Genomic DNA, 16,097 nt, shown 5'->3' with positions numbered 1-16,097 from the left:
CTGAAAAACAACTGAACAACACCTGAACACTTCCTACTGTGCAGCCATATAGTGTTTGTAATGAATGTAATGCAACATTTCTTTCTGCAGAGCTAATTCTCATTATGCTTTCAGATTTCTGAATGAATTTTGTATGTTGTTTCCTTCTTCTCTCCTCCCCCTTCCCTCCCCCCTAGCTAAAATGACTCTGCCATTGGTATCATCAAGGGCCATCGTGTTATTTGTTGATTTCGTTCTCTTTGTTTATTAGTTTTCTGTCTTTCACTCTCTTCTTAGATTTTCCTTCCATCCAACCTGTATCTTAGGCCCTCTTCCTTATGGCATTACTTATCTCTCTTATATGGTAGTAGCGTTAAATAGGGTTAAATAAATATTAAGCACTGATTTTACTTTTATCTTGGCTAAAACTGATAATACAGATAACACAATGGAAGCAAATTGGTTATCACTGATTGATGGTGTGTTGAAATTTGCACAGTTGTATAGTAACACTTCTGTTCTTATAGAAAGTGTTAGTATGTATTAACCATCCACAACTGTAGTTGTAAAATTACCATACCAATGAGATGCAGTAGTCATTGATTGTTTATCCTTTTGTGCTTGCCCTGTTTTTTTTTTTCTATTATCTTCTTTGAAGATGACTTGATGTTTATATTTTCTCTACTTAGTTATCAAGAGAACAGGAACAAATAGGACAAGAAATACCACCTGCTCTAGCCAATGGACAAAGAAGAGATTCCAGATCTACTATGTTTCGTATTCCTGAGTTCAGGTGGTCCCAAATGCACCAGCGTTTACTCACAGACTTGTTGTTTTCCATAGAAACAGATATACAGATGTGGAGAAGGTTTGTTCATTGGTTCTGTTTTTCAGAAGATGTGCACTAATTTTATTTTTGTTTGAAATAAGTATGTTGAGTAAATCAAATTTTATGTTATCTGTTATTTTATAGGTTACTAATAAAAATAGGATATAAGTAGGCATTAATGTAGACATGAGTTTTCATTTCAAACTGTAAATTTTAGTTGCCCTGCATGAATAGTATATAAGTATATGATTATAAAACCTTTGGCCTCTGAGAACATTATAGTTGTGCCATTTGTTATAAATATGAAATGTAAGAATAATACTTTGTCCTGTATATTAAAATCAGTTAAAAAACTGAAGGAATTTTCTGATCTTTGCTAACTCCTATTTTATTTGCACATGTACCATACTTGCTGGAATTGATTGCCTGTTTTTGGCATTTTCAGTGATAATTTTTAGAAGTTAGTAGAAATAATATTATAATTTTACAATTTCTTATTTTTTTTATACCTCCATTTCCAAATATGTTCCTTTCCCTTTACCATGTGAGCTATACCTTGTAACAAAATAAAAATCAGTGGATAGTGGGACAGGGCAACAGGTAACAGTTCAGCAAAAGTAACTCAGATTAACCAAACCTGACATTATATACAATATTCCCCACTTAGAGTACCTTACCTTGGCAAAGAAGGCTGAGAGGTGCATTTTTTCAACTTTTCTCCAAGGACAAGCTTCTTTGTTAATGTCTCATTCACATTTTTTTTCCTTTTCTCTTCACAGTGTTATTGTCATTTTTTATATTATATTAATGGTTCCGCTTACTTCATTCTCCATCAATTCATAGAACTCTTCCATGATTCTCTGAATTTTTTATGCCTTTATAGCATACTAATATTGTGTTTTATTCACGTACCATAATTTGTTTAGTCATTTACCAAAGTCCAGTTTTGGTTCTACTTTGTGTATTATTTATAAAGTTAATATTGTTAATGCTGCAAAACAAAAAGTGGCATGAATAGTCTGATTAGGAATGATATGTTCCACTAAATGAAGTTCAGAAGCATAAGGTATCTTACACATCATCATCATTCTTATGCTTTCAAGGTAACAACCACTCCCTTATTCCTTCTTTCAAGTAGGCAAACTGATTCCCTTTCTTTGGATTTGTCGGTAAACATGATTTTTCTTTTAACAGCCATTCAACAAAGACAGTTATGGATTTTGTGAATAGCAGTGATAATGTTATCTTTGTACATAACACAATTCATCTCATCTCCCAAGTAATGGACAATATGGTCATGTCTTGTGGAGGTATATTGCCATTGCTTTCAGCTGCTACATCTACAACGGTAAGTTCTTACAGTATTAATTAAAATTGGTGAGCAGACACTAGTTATACATCTTTATTTGTTAAAAATGAGCAGTTTTAGTAATTGAAAGTTGAGCAATATGTTTTTTATATGCCTTTTGAAACTATAATTCAATTAACCTTAAAAATTTTACTGCTCTTGAAAGTGTTGTCTAGTCTAAGAATAAAAAGTATACCTATTTCAGTGTCTAGTACCAGTGGGAGAATATGACTAAGAACCTGTTTCATCAGTTTACTTTAATTACTTGTGATAGCACATAATGATATGACAGAGAACAACCTAGTGTTGTATATTTTGCAAACTTGCCTTTTTTAAAATTCACAAATTGTACAATATTTAAAAAAATGTGTTTCCTCATGACACTTGGCATATTGTAATGCTGAACTTCACTTTTTTGCAGCATGAATTGGAGAATATTGAACCAACTCAGGGTCTTACAATAGAGACCTCTGTGACATTTTTGCAGCGGTTAATTAGCCTTGTAGATGTGTTAATTTTTGCAAGTTCTCTTGGCTTTACGGAAATCGAAGCCGAGAAAAATATGTCATCTGGAGGAATTTTGCGGCAGTGCCTCAGATTGGGTAAGTGTGAAACATTATTTCCAGTTTCTTTTTTATCTTTAGAGAAGGCCGAGTGGTTTACGCATAGTAAGAATTTGATAAATGCTTTTTGAGTACTTCTCTATTAAGTTAGAAATGTCACTAATATATTTATATTGGGATAAAATTTATCTTTATTCCGAAATTTTTGAGATCAAAGTTAAAATCATGACAAGTGCTTATCTGAGACTGAAGACCAACATTATTATTCTTAAGTATTATCTAGTAGTTCTTTACACTGAGGTCATGAATGTACTAATTTCTAGTGATACTTAACCATTTATTAAAAAATATGGTTCATCATAGCTGTTCTTTGTTTAGATACCCTTTCAAGTAATAATATTGCACTTTTTGAAGCTAGACTTAAAATTTCTAGACGTTCTAGGTAGAACAGTGAGAATATTTTTCTCTTTTACAGAAGGCTTAAATTAATGGTTTGTTGACAAAAACAATTTGATAAGGAATGGAGAAGTGTGGGTCAAAAAAAACCTAAATCTCATTTTGAAATTGTAATATATGTTAATAGGAACATAATTTGGATTTATAAAAATTCTGTTAATTGTGAAATTATTGAGTTAAACCTTGCATTTGGATTTTTCAGTTAATTATCTCATTCAGAATGTTATTTAAACACTTTGAAATTTATTGTTTGGTGTATTAATTGAAATAGAATAGTTTAAAGTATTTCTTAACATCAAACTAAATAATGAAGAGGAAATATACTGGATTTTTTTTTTGTGAGAATAAAGCGGAAAAGAAGTCTACCTGGACTCTGATGCTTATGTATATATATCTCACAATTTAAAATAGTATCTTTATATATGTATAGTAAGTATATATAGTAAGCATCTGTAATATCTTTAGCTTCTATGTAATGATACAATATTCCTGTAGCTCTGAGGATAGGGGAGGAAGAAAATGTGAGTCTTCTGTTTTTATTTCTTCCACTTTGTTAGAACCAGAAGAGGCTTGGGACATCAGGTCATCCACTCTGACCTATTCCTGGTCTTCAAAATCTCCTTCAGTGAAAAATTATCTTAGCTTATATCAAAACACCTATTAACCTTGAGTGCTGTCAGATCAGCTAGGGGCTGATTATATTATATAATTAATTCATGTTAAGGTATCAGTTATCTTACTAGGTTGCTACTCCTCTCTATGAGTATATTTTAATTATAAAGTGCTTGGCCCAGTTCATGCTTTACTTATATATTTAGTATTATATAAATGTTAACTCTTGTGCCTGTTAGTGTTGTTTCCATTTCTAAAGAGGAGTTTGATGTCTCCATTTAGTCTCTGAAAGTTTATGGGATTGTCTAACTTGTCAGCCCACCATTAACTAACTCCAGGAATCTATCTACCAGGGAATAAAATACTGAGAATTATCACTGAGTCCTAAGTGATTTTATAAAACCTATCTCCATACCCTCTTTCTTACCTATATAGAGGACTTTATATTCTTTAATGGGAGGAAGTGGAAAACTACTTTCTTCTTTGTTTAACACTATATGTAAAAGCTGAATCCTTTCCAGACCCAAATTCTATGTCCCACTTGAGAGCCAGGGTGGTCTAATGGACACGGCCATGGGTTTGCAGTTAGAGTATGTGGGTTTGAGCTTGATCTTTCTAATTTCTTGAAATTAACCTTTGGCATGTTATGTAAGGACTTTGAGATAGTCGTTCTCTTCCCCCTCCCCCACATAAAATTAATATCTAACCAGAGTTGTGAAGAAAGTGTCCTCTAAACTATAACGCTGTAAATTTATGTGAGCAATTATCCAATCCTATAGATATGTCATTTATACTTTGTTATTATTGTTGCTGAGTCATTTTTTAGTTGTGTCTGACTCTTTGTTTACCCCATTTGGAGTTTTCTTGGCAAAGAGACTGGAATGGTTTGTCATTTCCTTTTCTTCTTCATTTTTATAGATGTGAAAATTGAGGCAACAGGGTTTAATTTTGCCCAAGGTCATAACAGCTACTAAGTGTCTGACCCCAGATTTGAACTTTGGTTTTTCTGACTCCAGGCCTGGCTCTTTATCCACCCTGCCACCTAGCTGCCCCGCACCTGCCCCATTCCCTGTTTATATTAGTGTAAATTATTTTTATTATGAACAGATCAGTGTGCAACTGACAATAGTTGATGGGATGAGGCCATCATGATGGGATGTGGCCCTCTATAAAAGTGAAGCATAACATAAACTGCTAATATGATTTTGTCTCCTCTAACAAATATTCCTTTAGTCAATTTTTTATGCCACAACTCTCCCCTTTCCCTTTTTTTTTTTTAAGTTTCTCACCTTTGATGGTAGTAATAATTGTTAGTTTTTATGGATTGTGAAGTATGGAAATTTGGGAGATAGATTTTCCCTTAGTTTCTGGATTAGATACCAACATACCACCAAGGTAGGAGGTTCAGTTAATAATAACTTATAACATATACTACTTTTAAAACTTATGAAAGGTAATCTGATCTTTTAGTTCTAATATACATATTATAATATACATACTAGTCATTCAAATTGTTCATTCATATTGTAATAAACATTATATATACATACATATATATGTATGCATATTGTGCTTTGGTATATAAAAATCATTCCAAGTAATTAATTTTCCTTTTCTTAAACACAAATTCTACCTCTTCTCTCTCTATCTGCCCCTACCTTTTTTTTTTAAAATAGTTTGTGCTGTGGCAGTAAGAAATTGTTTAGAGTGTCAGCAGTATTCACAGCTGAAACCCAGTAGAGACCCAGCAAAAGTACATGGAACAGCACATAGTTTGATAAGCACTGGAAAGTCTGCAGCAAAGGTAAGCATATAGATTAATGAATTTTAAATAAACATATATATTGTAATTTCATGATTAATTTTTTTTTTATAAGCAATTGGGCTTAAGTAACTTGCTCAAGGTTACATGGCCAGTTATTTCTGGGTGTGGTGCTAAGTATCAGAGCCCGGATTCAATCCCAGGTCATCCCGACTCTGGGGCCAGTGCTGTTTTACTCACTGAGCCACCTGGCCACCCCATGATTAAATTTAACTCTGAAAACTGTCGTAAAAAAAAAAATTGGACTTCCTAATGCAGTTTTTTAAATTTATAAACATAATATTAAATGTGTATGTTTTTAAACTATAAGGAGAATTTTATTCCTGTTTAGTTTTTTCTGCTTTTCTTAATGTTTGCTTTTTTAATTTCTTGGACTGTTTCTTTCTTTAGATATGGCATTTATCTTTCTTGCTGTATCACTTCCTTAGTAGACTGGTTATTCAATAGTGTGATGTGTCTGAGTTTAAGCAAAAACAAAAGAACTAATAATAGGTATATGCCATGTTCTACTTTTGTGGTTCTTTGAATGATGTGTGTGTGTGTGTGTAAAATTTTTTAACATCTCTTTGATTTTATTTCTTAGAGTCCAGTGGATATTGTAACTGGTGGCATATCTCCAGTAAGAGATCTCGACAGACTTCTGCAAGACATGGATATTAACCGGCTTAGAGCAGTTGTCTTCAGAGATATAGTATGTCATGTTACTTGTTGCAGTGATAATTGTTTCTGCTTTCTCAACTTATAAAATTTGTTCTCATCCTCAGGAATCCACCTTCATGTTGAGGAATCCCATAGGCTTTAAAATACTTTTAGTAATAAGGAAAACAAGTTTTTAGAGAGCAAGTTACCATTATAATGGGTTCAAATTTCTTGCAATCGAAGTATACATCAGAAAGGGGAAATATTCAGAACCAAGGAAAGAAAGAGAGGGAATGGCAAGGGATCCCAGAAATCTGTTCTAGTTAACAATTTGTACAACATCATTTTGAACAAAAGGAAGTATTTATGGAAGATGAAAAATAATGAATTTCATTGTAGATTTGTGTAATATAATGCCAAGGAAAGGCAACTTCCCAAGGTTCAGAATACCAGCATAGGTGCTCTCCATTTTATTCAGTGACCAACCAAGAACAGAGAAGATCAAAACATGACATCATTCCAAATACAGCATTTACTAAATGTGATTAAATAATCTCCAAGGACTACCCCACCCCAGGACTTTCCAAACATTCAATCAATTACAAAGTCTCTGTTCTAAATACTTCTCCACCCCTAGGCTATACCTTAATTAAGTCCACCACAAAGCCCCTCTTCTCAAATGGAGATTAGTTTCCAAACATAAGGTCAAAAGTTCCCCACCCCTGGATCACAATTTTATCTACCCCAGAGTTACATCAAGTTTAAACACAGCACTTAATACCCAAATGGAGGTCTTTTCTTCATCTTGACAGGAGGCAAGTTCTCAGCAATCTTAGTTCCTGGGGAGACAAGGCTTAGCAAGGCCATAAGATACATTGCCAATCCCTTCATGAATTTATCCTCTGTCTGTAGAACAGTCCTAGAACCCCTGAACACATTAGCAAAGCCCTCTCCCAGGATTTCTGTAAACATACAACAAGAAAATCCTTCTTCAGGGCTTCTGAACCAACAGAAAGGCTCCCAGACCCCTGCAACAACAGCACTGTCCTTCACCAGTGGACAGTATTCACTCTCTGTCTGCAGGACAGTCTCAGGGCTTCTTAGTGAACAGCCAGGTTCCAGGACTTCTTCAACAAAAGGACTGTCTTTCACCAGTGGACAAATCTGGCAAAATAACATCAAAACAGACCGACAAAGTACCAGCAAAACAGCCATGTCTCCTCAGTCCTTGGCAGCTCAGGGGGCAGGTCTCAAAAGTCCAGGGCAATTCAAAGCGGCCACCAGCAATTCTCTTAGTCTCTCTCTCTCCACGAGGTGCTGCTTCCAAAAAGATCTTCCGCCTCTCTCTTGTCTCTCCAAATCTATGTCACCAGCTCCTCCCAGTTCAGGACTTTCTTTTCACATCAACAAGTCCATCTCACAGGTGGGATTAACAAGCTCTGGGTTTTAACACAATCAATTTGAAAACCAAGCCAATACAGGGGAATCTTTAATTGCCATTACTATCACAATTTGTCAGCTTAATTTTGAGAAGTATGAGAAAAATCAAGCAATTTTTAGTCATGCTATTCAGAGCAGTCAATATTACTAAAAAGATTAAATCATGCTAGGTATAATTTCTTTATATCATGATATAGTTCAATTTAGCATGCCCTTTTTAATCATCTACAATGTTTATGGCAATGTGGTTTCTGCTATGAGAGATTCAAACATAAGGCCTTGCTTTTTACTTTTTTTAGAGCATATATCTTCTAACACATTCACCTTTAATACAAAATGGGACGTATTATTTACATGAAATACCAAGTCTCATGTGAGGAGTGAGGGTATAAAATTAATTTGTTCTAGAGGAGCCCCTGGAGATCATGGAAAACTTAATGGAGGAAATGTCTTTTGAGACAGGTAGACAAGATGGAAGGTCATTCTAGGTATTATCAGAAGTATGTATATGGGAAAGTAGAGGATATCCCAGGAGACCCAGCAATTTATTTGAATGTATTTTACAGGGGAGAAGAATGTTTTTTACTCTTCTCTATATACATTCTGAAAGGTTGTTGAGGGTCAGGCCTGAGGGGTTTGTTGGGAAATAAAGAGGATTTTAAAAGTTTTGAGCAAAGAATTAACAGGGTCAAATCATGAGGCAGTGGTATGAAGGATTGGAAGAATAAGAGAATTAAGGTGGGAAGGCTGATCAGAAGGTTATTTAATAGTCTGTGTAGTCTATATAGGTTGTTATTGTCTTGTACTAGAATGATGGTAGTAGTAACTGATGATACAAAGAGTATAGAGGTAATGATTTTCACAACATCCCTGAGAAGTAGGTGCTACTGCTGTTGCCCACATTTTACAGATGAGGAAACCGAAGCTGACAGAAGTTAGTGATTTCCTCAAAGTATAATTTGAACTCACTTCTGACTGACACTTAAAGTCCGGTGGTCTTTTCACTGTATCACCTAGCTGTCTTTAAATAGAGGTACTTTTGTGAAAGAAGTATAATACAAACTTTAAGGCTGAAGTTCTTATTGTTAGGTCTGTTTTAAAAATATTTTGGTAATTGTATTCAGTGCAATTGGTTTCTTTTGTCATCATGTGTATTTCATTTTGTATGTTTGAAAACATTATTTTGTTTATTTTACCTTTGTAACAAGTCAAATATACCATCTCCTTCTTCTCTCCTCTGACACTATGACTACCCTATTGATAGCCTCACCTGTGCAGTCATTACCTCATGCTTGAACTATTGCAGTTATTTTCTGGTTGTTGTCCCTACCTCAGACTCTCTCCCCTCTAGTCCATCTCCCTATCATCTGTCAAAAGGCTCTTCCTAAAGTTCAGGTTCAACCGTACTAGGCCCCCACCCCCAACTCAATAAACTCCTGGAACACTTTGTCATCTCCAGTATTTTTTTTCTTTTTTTAATGAAATTAACCAAAGGTTTATCTATTTTATTATTATTAATTTTTAAAAAACTGACTCTTAATTTCATTAGTTAAGTAGTTTTCTTAATTTCAGTTTTATTAATGTCTCCTTTGATTTTCAGAATTTCTAATTTGGTAGATATTTGGGGATTTTTAATTTGTTCTTTTTCTAGCTTCTTTAGTTGTATGCCCAATTCTTCGATTGCCTCTTATTCTATTTTATTCATGTAAGCATTCAGAGATACAAAATTTCTCCTAAGATCTCCTTTGGCTGCATCCTTTAAGTTTTGTTATGTTGTCTCATTATTGACATTCTCTTGAATAAAGTTATCCATTGTTTCTATGACTTGTTGTTTGACCAACTCATTCTTTAGGATTAGATTATATAGTTTCCAATTAATTTTTACTTATTCTTTCCATGGCCCTTTATTGCATATAATTTTTATAGCATTATGATCTGAAAAGGATATATTTAATATTTATGTTTTTCTGCATTTGATTGTGAGGTTTTTATGCCCTGGTTCATGGTCAGTTTTTGTGTAGGTGCTATGCACTACTGAGGAAAAATGTCTTTTCTGAAAAATTACTTTCTGTCTCCATTCTCTCTTTTCCAGAGGTCTACTACATCTAATTTTTCTAAAATTCTATTTACCTCCTTGACCTCTTATTTATTTTGTGCTTAGATTTATCTAGTTCTGAGAGAGGGAAGTTAGGTCCCCCACTACTATGGTTTTGCTGTCTATTTCTTCCTGTAACTCCCTTAACTTCTCTTCTATGAGTTTGGATGCTATACCATTTGCTGTGTATATATTTAGTATTGATATTACTTCCCTGTCTATGGTACTTTTTAGCAGGACTTTATCTCTTTTAATTTGATCTGTTTTTGTTTTTGCCTTGTCAGAGATCAGGACTGCTACCCCTGCTTTTTTTATATTAGTTGAAGTTGAAGCATAGTATATTCTGCTCAAGACTTTTAGCTTTAGTCTGCATGTATCTCTCTGCTTTAAATTTGTTTCTTGTAAACAACAGATTGTAGGATTATGGGTTTTAATCCGTTTTGCTATCCATTTCTTTTTTGGGGGGAGAGTTCATCCCATTCATATTCACAGTTATGATGAGTAACTTTGTCTTTCTCTACATCCTATTTCCTCCCCTGTTTATGCTTTTCTCTCTTCTTTCTCAATTTCCCTCCTCACCAGTGTTTTGCTTCTGGCCTCTTTTGATCTGCCCTTCTTCCTTCAGTGCTCCTCCCTTTTCTTTCTCCTTTCCCCTACTACTTCTTCCCTTTTTTTTCCCCTCCCTTCTCTTCACCCTCCAAGTAATATAGATTTCTGTACCAAACTGACTTTTTTATATTATCTCCTCTTTGAGTCAAATCTGATGAGAATAAGATTCAAAGAATGCTCACCTCTCATTTCTTTCCCTCTACTGTAATAGGTCTTTGTGCCTCTTCATAGTATGTGATTTACTCTCTCTGCCTCCTCCTTTCCTCTTCTCCCAATACAATAGTTTCTTTTCACCCCTTAATTAAATTTTTTATCATTACATCAAACTCAGCTTATACCCACATCCTCAGTTTATGTGTCATACCCTGATATAGATGTTGGTTTTGCTAGATCTAATGGTTACTAATGTTTGGCTATGAATCTTCTAGGGCAGCTGAGTTATAGTGGATAGCGTACTGGATTAGGAATCAGAGAAAGAGTCATCTTCATGAGTTTAAATCTGGCCTCAGAGACTTACTTGTTTTGTGACCTGGGCAAGTCACTTAACCCTGTTTGCCTCAGTTTTCCTTCAGCAAAATGAGCTAGAGAAGGAAATGGCAAACCATTCCATTGTCTTTACCAAGAAAACCCCAAATGAGGTCCTGAAGAGTCAAACATGACTGAAACAACTGAACAACCGCAACAATGAATTTTAAGGGGAAATACTGAGTTATGTCACATTTAAAACTATCTTAGATGTTCACTATTTATTAAATTAACAGTAATGGAAGTGAGAAATTTGAGAATATGTTTATTAAAGTTTTAGATACTGTGACCGAGTGGCTAATACCATCAATACCTTATTGTATATATGACAAGTCTTAATGGCCAATGTTTTGGTTTCATATCTTTAGTTTTGTTGATTTTGTCTTCTTCCATTTTGAAGGCTTTCTTAGTATCTTTGGTGACCTTTAAATATTTGGAATACTCAGTTCCATTTTTTTTTTACCGTTAGACCTCTTTTCTTCATAATTTTGTCTTTAATTTTCTTGTGAGAGCTTTCATAGAGTATAAACACAGGATAGAGCTCTGCATTTATCCTTACCTTAATCTTCTTGTCCTTTTAATGTCTTCTGCTTATTTTATGACTGATCTCAGGTAGCATTTCAGTATTTTTTTTCCAACTGATACATTCCATTTTTAAAAAATGTTAATGTATATTATCTTGTAAGAATATCTACATACTATGAACATAAACAGTATGGGCTACATAGTACTCTTGTTACTTTCCTGATTATTTTAATGTCTTTTCCAACTCTCTTGAACATTAGAGATTCTTTATTCTTTGGTACATATACCTTCACACATTCTAGCAGGTTATTTAGCATATAATCTCTTTGCCTCGTTTTAAGAAGAAAATTATCATTTTTCTTATGAAAAAGTTTTTTATTTTCTTTTATGTTATGAACACAATGAATAGAGTTACTATTAGGGGAATTTTATAAACATAATTTATCCAGTTTTCAGCAAAGCATTTAACAATGTTTCATAATGCTTTCTTTTGTGAGATAAGGAGATTTTAGCAAGGAAAATAGGTAGATCCAGTTTGGTGAATTAAGGAGTAATTGAATGAATAGATTAAAAATAACCTTCCATTAATTAGTTTCACTGCAGGACAAGACCTTTAATTGTTTTCCCCAAGAATTTGTCCTTTGCCCTATTTTTATTCAGATTTGAAAAAAATTAATAATGGTTTGGATAATGTGCAGTTTGAGTGCTGATGGAACTTGCAGCTAGCATTGTTTTGGGAGGCATATTTCATATGTTCAATAGCAGTATCCCAAAGTATCTCAGCCACAATAAATGCTGGTGACAGTACAATAAGTTGAAATTTAATAGGGACAAATATAAAGACTTAAAGTAGAATTTATGAACGTCATAAGTATAAGATTGGGAAAATATAACTAGATGCCATTTTGTATGAAAACTGTCAAGGAATGTTGGTGTAGTATAAGCCTCAGTTTGGTAATCCTTTTAAAAAAGGAAACGATTAATCTTGCATGACCTTTTGGTGAAACCATGCTGGCTCTTGACAGTCACTATTTCCCCTTCAAAAAAAATTATTTTTCTAATTAATTAAAATATGCTTTGTTCTCCCCTTTATCCCTCTCCATGAGAAAGAAAAACAAAACTTTTATTATCCTGTTATAAACATATATAGTCAAATAAAGCAAATTCTTACATTTGCCATCTCCAAAACAAACATGTTTCAATTTGGAATTTCTGAGACTATCACTTCTCTGTAAGGAGATGAGTATCATATTTCATCATGGGTACTCTGGAATCAGAGTTGGTCAATGTGTTACTTAGAATTCCCAAGTCTTTCATAGTTGTTTGTCTTTGCCATATTATTGTTGTTATATAAATTGTTCTCCTGGTTCTGCTTCCTTTACTGTGTGTCATATAAGACCTCATATACTTCTTCTTGGGTCTCTGTCAAAGTATTTATTTCATCATCTTTTAGAACACAACAGTATTCCAGCAAATTCATATACATAACTTATTTATCCATTCCTCAGCAGTAGGCATCTCCCAGTTTCTAATTCTTTGCTACTGCAGAAAGAGCTGATAAGAATATATTTTTGTATATATGAGTTTTTCCCTTTTTCTTTGAAATCTCTGCAGATGTAGACCTAGTAGCAGTTCGGCCAGATCAAATGGTACGCCCAGTTTAATAGCTTTTTGGGAATAATTCCAAGTTGCTTTCTAGAACACCAGGATCACTACTAGTTCTACCACTGTTACATTAATGTACCTGTTTTCCCACAGCTCTTCCCACATTTGCCAATTTTTTTTTTTTGGTCAAATTTGCCAATCTCTTGCACCTGTAATGTGGAATGTTAGGATTTTAAAAAATTTGTTTTTCTGCAATTATTACTGTATTTGGAACCTCTTTTCAAATAGCTATTGATAGCCTTTTTTTTTTTTTAACTCCAAAAACTACCTGTTTGTATTTTTGACCATTTGTTAAGGGAGTAGACCTATTCTTATACTTTTGAATCAGTTCTTATCTAAGCATTGTGTTCTTTTTTTTTTTAAAGAATGATACTTTTATTTTCCACAGATTTCAAAGATTTTTTTGCTACATAGTTCATGTATATTTCTTTGAGATTATACTTTTCATTTACATGAAGTTCAACATTATACAATTTTATGTGATGTGATATGTTTGGTAGTGTATCTATAACATTTTAAAAAGTTTAGAGGCTCTTTTCCCCCAGATGTACAGTATATGAGGTAAAATTAAGATTACATTAAAAATTGTTTTCTCCTCAGCAGTAATTTGCAGTGAGGCTTAAATGACAAATACACTATTAAATGACATTTACTATCAAAAATAGGTGTTCATTTGAGTTTTTCTATGAAAAATAAGCCATTGAGAGCTTGACCACGATGGCAAATCTTACCATTTTAGACATTCAACTCTGTAGAAGTAATGTGATATTAACAAGAGAAACTTTTACAAACTCCCCCCCTCGCCCCATTTACTTGCTTCTCTTCAAATTTTAGCTAACTTGGTTTTGTTTGTAGAAAAAACATTTTAGTTGTATGTAATTAAATTGTCCATTTTACTTCCTGTTTACCTCTTTCTCTCTTGTTTTGTCATGAATTCTTCCCCCTATCCATAGGTCTAATAGGCAGTTTCTGATTTACTCCTCTAATTTCTTTTTAAGGTCCAAGTCATATACCCATTGTAGCTGGTCTTCAAATATGGTGTTATTTCCCTTTCTAAGTGTTTTCCAACTATCTTTTAATATCCATTCTAGAAATTTCCCAGGAATCTAGGTTAAGCTTATTGACTTACAGTGTGAAATTTATTTTTTTCTGCTCTTTTTTAGAAAAGTGGTATATTTGCTCTTCTCCATTCTCTGCCATTTAGCATGGCCATTATTTTCATGCACAATAAATATCCCTAACAGTGGTTTAAGTAAACACACCTTTTAGTTCTTTAATTACCCATGTTTATCTAGGACAGGTGACTTGAATTCATCCTGGGAAAGTAGGTGCTTTAATTACTTTCTTCATACATACTTTAAGTATCATTTTGACTAGCCATATTTATTCTGTTATTTTCAGTGTAAAGGTGAGTCATTCTTCTTGGCAGGAAAAAGAAGGAAAGTAAATTCTTACAGCCATGTCAATTAAGTATTTGCAGATAAGTAAATAGTGTGTGTGTGTGTGTGTGTGTGTGTGTGTGTGTGTGTGTGTGTGTGTGTGTGTGTGTGTGTGCATGTGCATGCATATGTGCAAGCACTGGTGAAGTGGGGTGGATAGACATGCACAAATTTGATCTTCCCTTGCCTAATCCACATCTGTAATCAAACACCTTCTACTCCTGGTCTCATATATCTTTTGAGCATCAGCATTATGTACTTTAAACAAAAGTCTTATCCCTTCATAGCTTTTTGCCCCATTGACCTTCATGCACAATAAATTTCATTCTTCATATACCACCTTTTTTTGGGATTGAAATTCAGTTCACTTATTCTTTTCTGTCCACCTCAAAACTTATCTCTAGCCATATGCAGTGTATGCTATTTTTGGGGGTGTGATTTTACTACACATATCATTTTAATGAGCTGTTCATGTCTCCTTTTAACCCTCTTTTCCTTCCACCTTTGACTCTTGTCTTTTTTCCTCTTTAATTATTCTCTGTTAATTCTTTCTGAATCTTTAAATTTTCGGCGAGGGGGGGGGATTTTGAATGGGCCTATCCTTTTTTTTTGGGGTTTTCTTTATTTTCTCTAGGTTATTTCTTTTATCTTTTTCCTTTTTTGCTTTGAAATTTCAGATTTTGGTTTCTCTTTCTTTGTTCCTTCTTAGAATCTGGAATTTACCTATTTTATTTTACCTTGTGTCTCCCTGGTCTTTCCCCTTCCTTACTGTTCAAATGCCATATCTATATTCATCTGGTTATATTTTATTGGGACAATATGGTTTTGCACTTTCATTCTGATTCTTTGAGTCAGCCTCATCTGTGTCGACTTCTCTATTATAATGGGCAAGATTCAGGGAAATTTAAATTGTTGTGTACTTTTTGCCATATATGGTATTTTGTACAATTCTCTTTTTACAGAAGACATTACTGTTTCCCTATACACCAAATCTGACTTACTTTTCCTAACAGAACAACATATTTAGATGCTTTTTTGAAACACATCTGCAGCATGCCTTTGATCTCAATACCTGGTAAAAGTTTTTTTTTTTAATTAAACATGCACATTCACAACTACATGTATTTAACTTTGTCTTTTCCTTGCTCATATTTTTGTTTCTCGTTCCAAGTCCTACATTAATTCCTGGGAGACAATCAAAGAATCTCTCTTTTTTTTCTTAACGTCACAAGTGTCGTTATTATTTTATTTTAGAAAAAAAGAAAACAATCATCTTTGTTGTAGTCAGTATCTTCAGTGACAACATGATCAAAAACCCTGAATGCTTAGAGATAGATAGAGCATTCATTAACTCCTACTGTATGCCTGTCATTGTGTCAAATGCTGGGGAAAGAAATACAAGAAAGGATAGTAAAACAAAGGGGAGCTGGAAAGGGTTAAGTAGAGGAGGGTACATTGTGAAAAGCAGTATGTAGGTGGTTGGAAAGTGGTGTGAAGACCTGGTATAAGGCTTGATAGACCAGGATTGGAACTCAGAGGTTGTTGGAGGAA

General features: G+C 33.8%; 1 protein-coding gene across 2 annotated transcripts in view; it reads left to right on the top strand.

Moving 5' to 3' along the window:
- LRBA (LPS responsive beige-like anchor protein) overlaps positions 1-16,097 on the top strand; it is a 737,508-nt gene that overhangs the window by 70,268 nt on the left and 651,143 nt on the right. For both annotated transcript variants that reach the window (XM_069105500.1, XM_069105498.1), the window contains exons 11-15: positions 669-847; positions 2,003-2,156; positions 2,578-2,758; positions 5,464-5,591; positions 6,193-6,300. In XM_069105500.1, coding sequence (XP_068961601.1) covers positions 669-847; positions 2,003-2,156; positions 2,578-2,758; positions 5,464-5,591; positions 6,193-6,300 — 750 coding nt within the window. The remainder of the gene's footprint in view (positions 1-668; positions 848-2,002; positions 2,157-2,577; positions 2,759-5,463; positions 5,592-6,192; positions 6,301-16,097) is intronic.

The sequence above is a fragment of the Petaurus breviceps genome, unplaced genomic scaffold (assembly GCF_028583685.1).
Source record: "Petaurus breviceps papuanus isolate PSGF00001 unplaced genomic scaffold, PetGlider_PUasm1.0 76, whole genome shotgun sequence".
Taxonomy (NCBI): Eukaryota; Metazoa; Chordata; class Mammalia; order Diprotodontia; family Petauridae; genus Petaurus; species Petaurus breviceps.
Note: the sequence above shows the minus strand (reverse complement) of the source record. Positions and strands in the feature narration are given on the sequence as shown.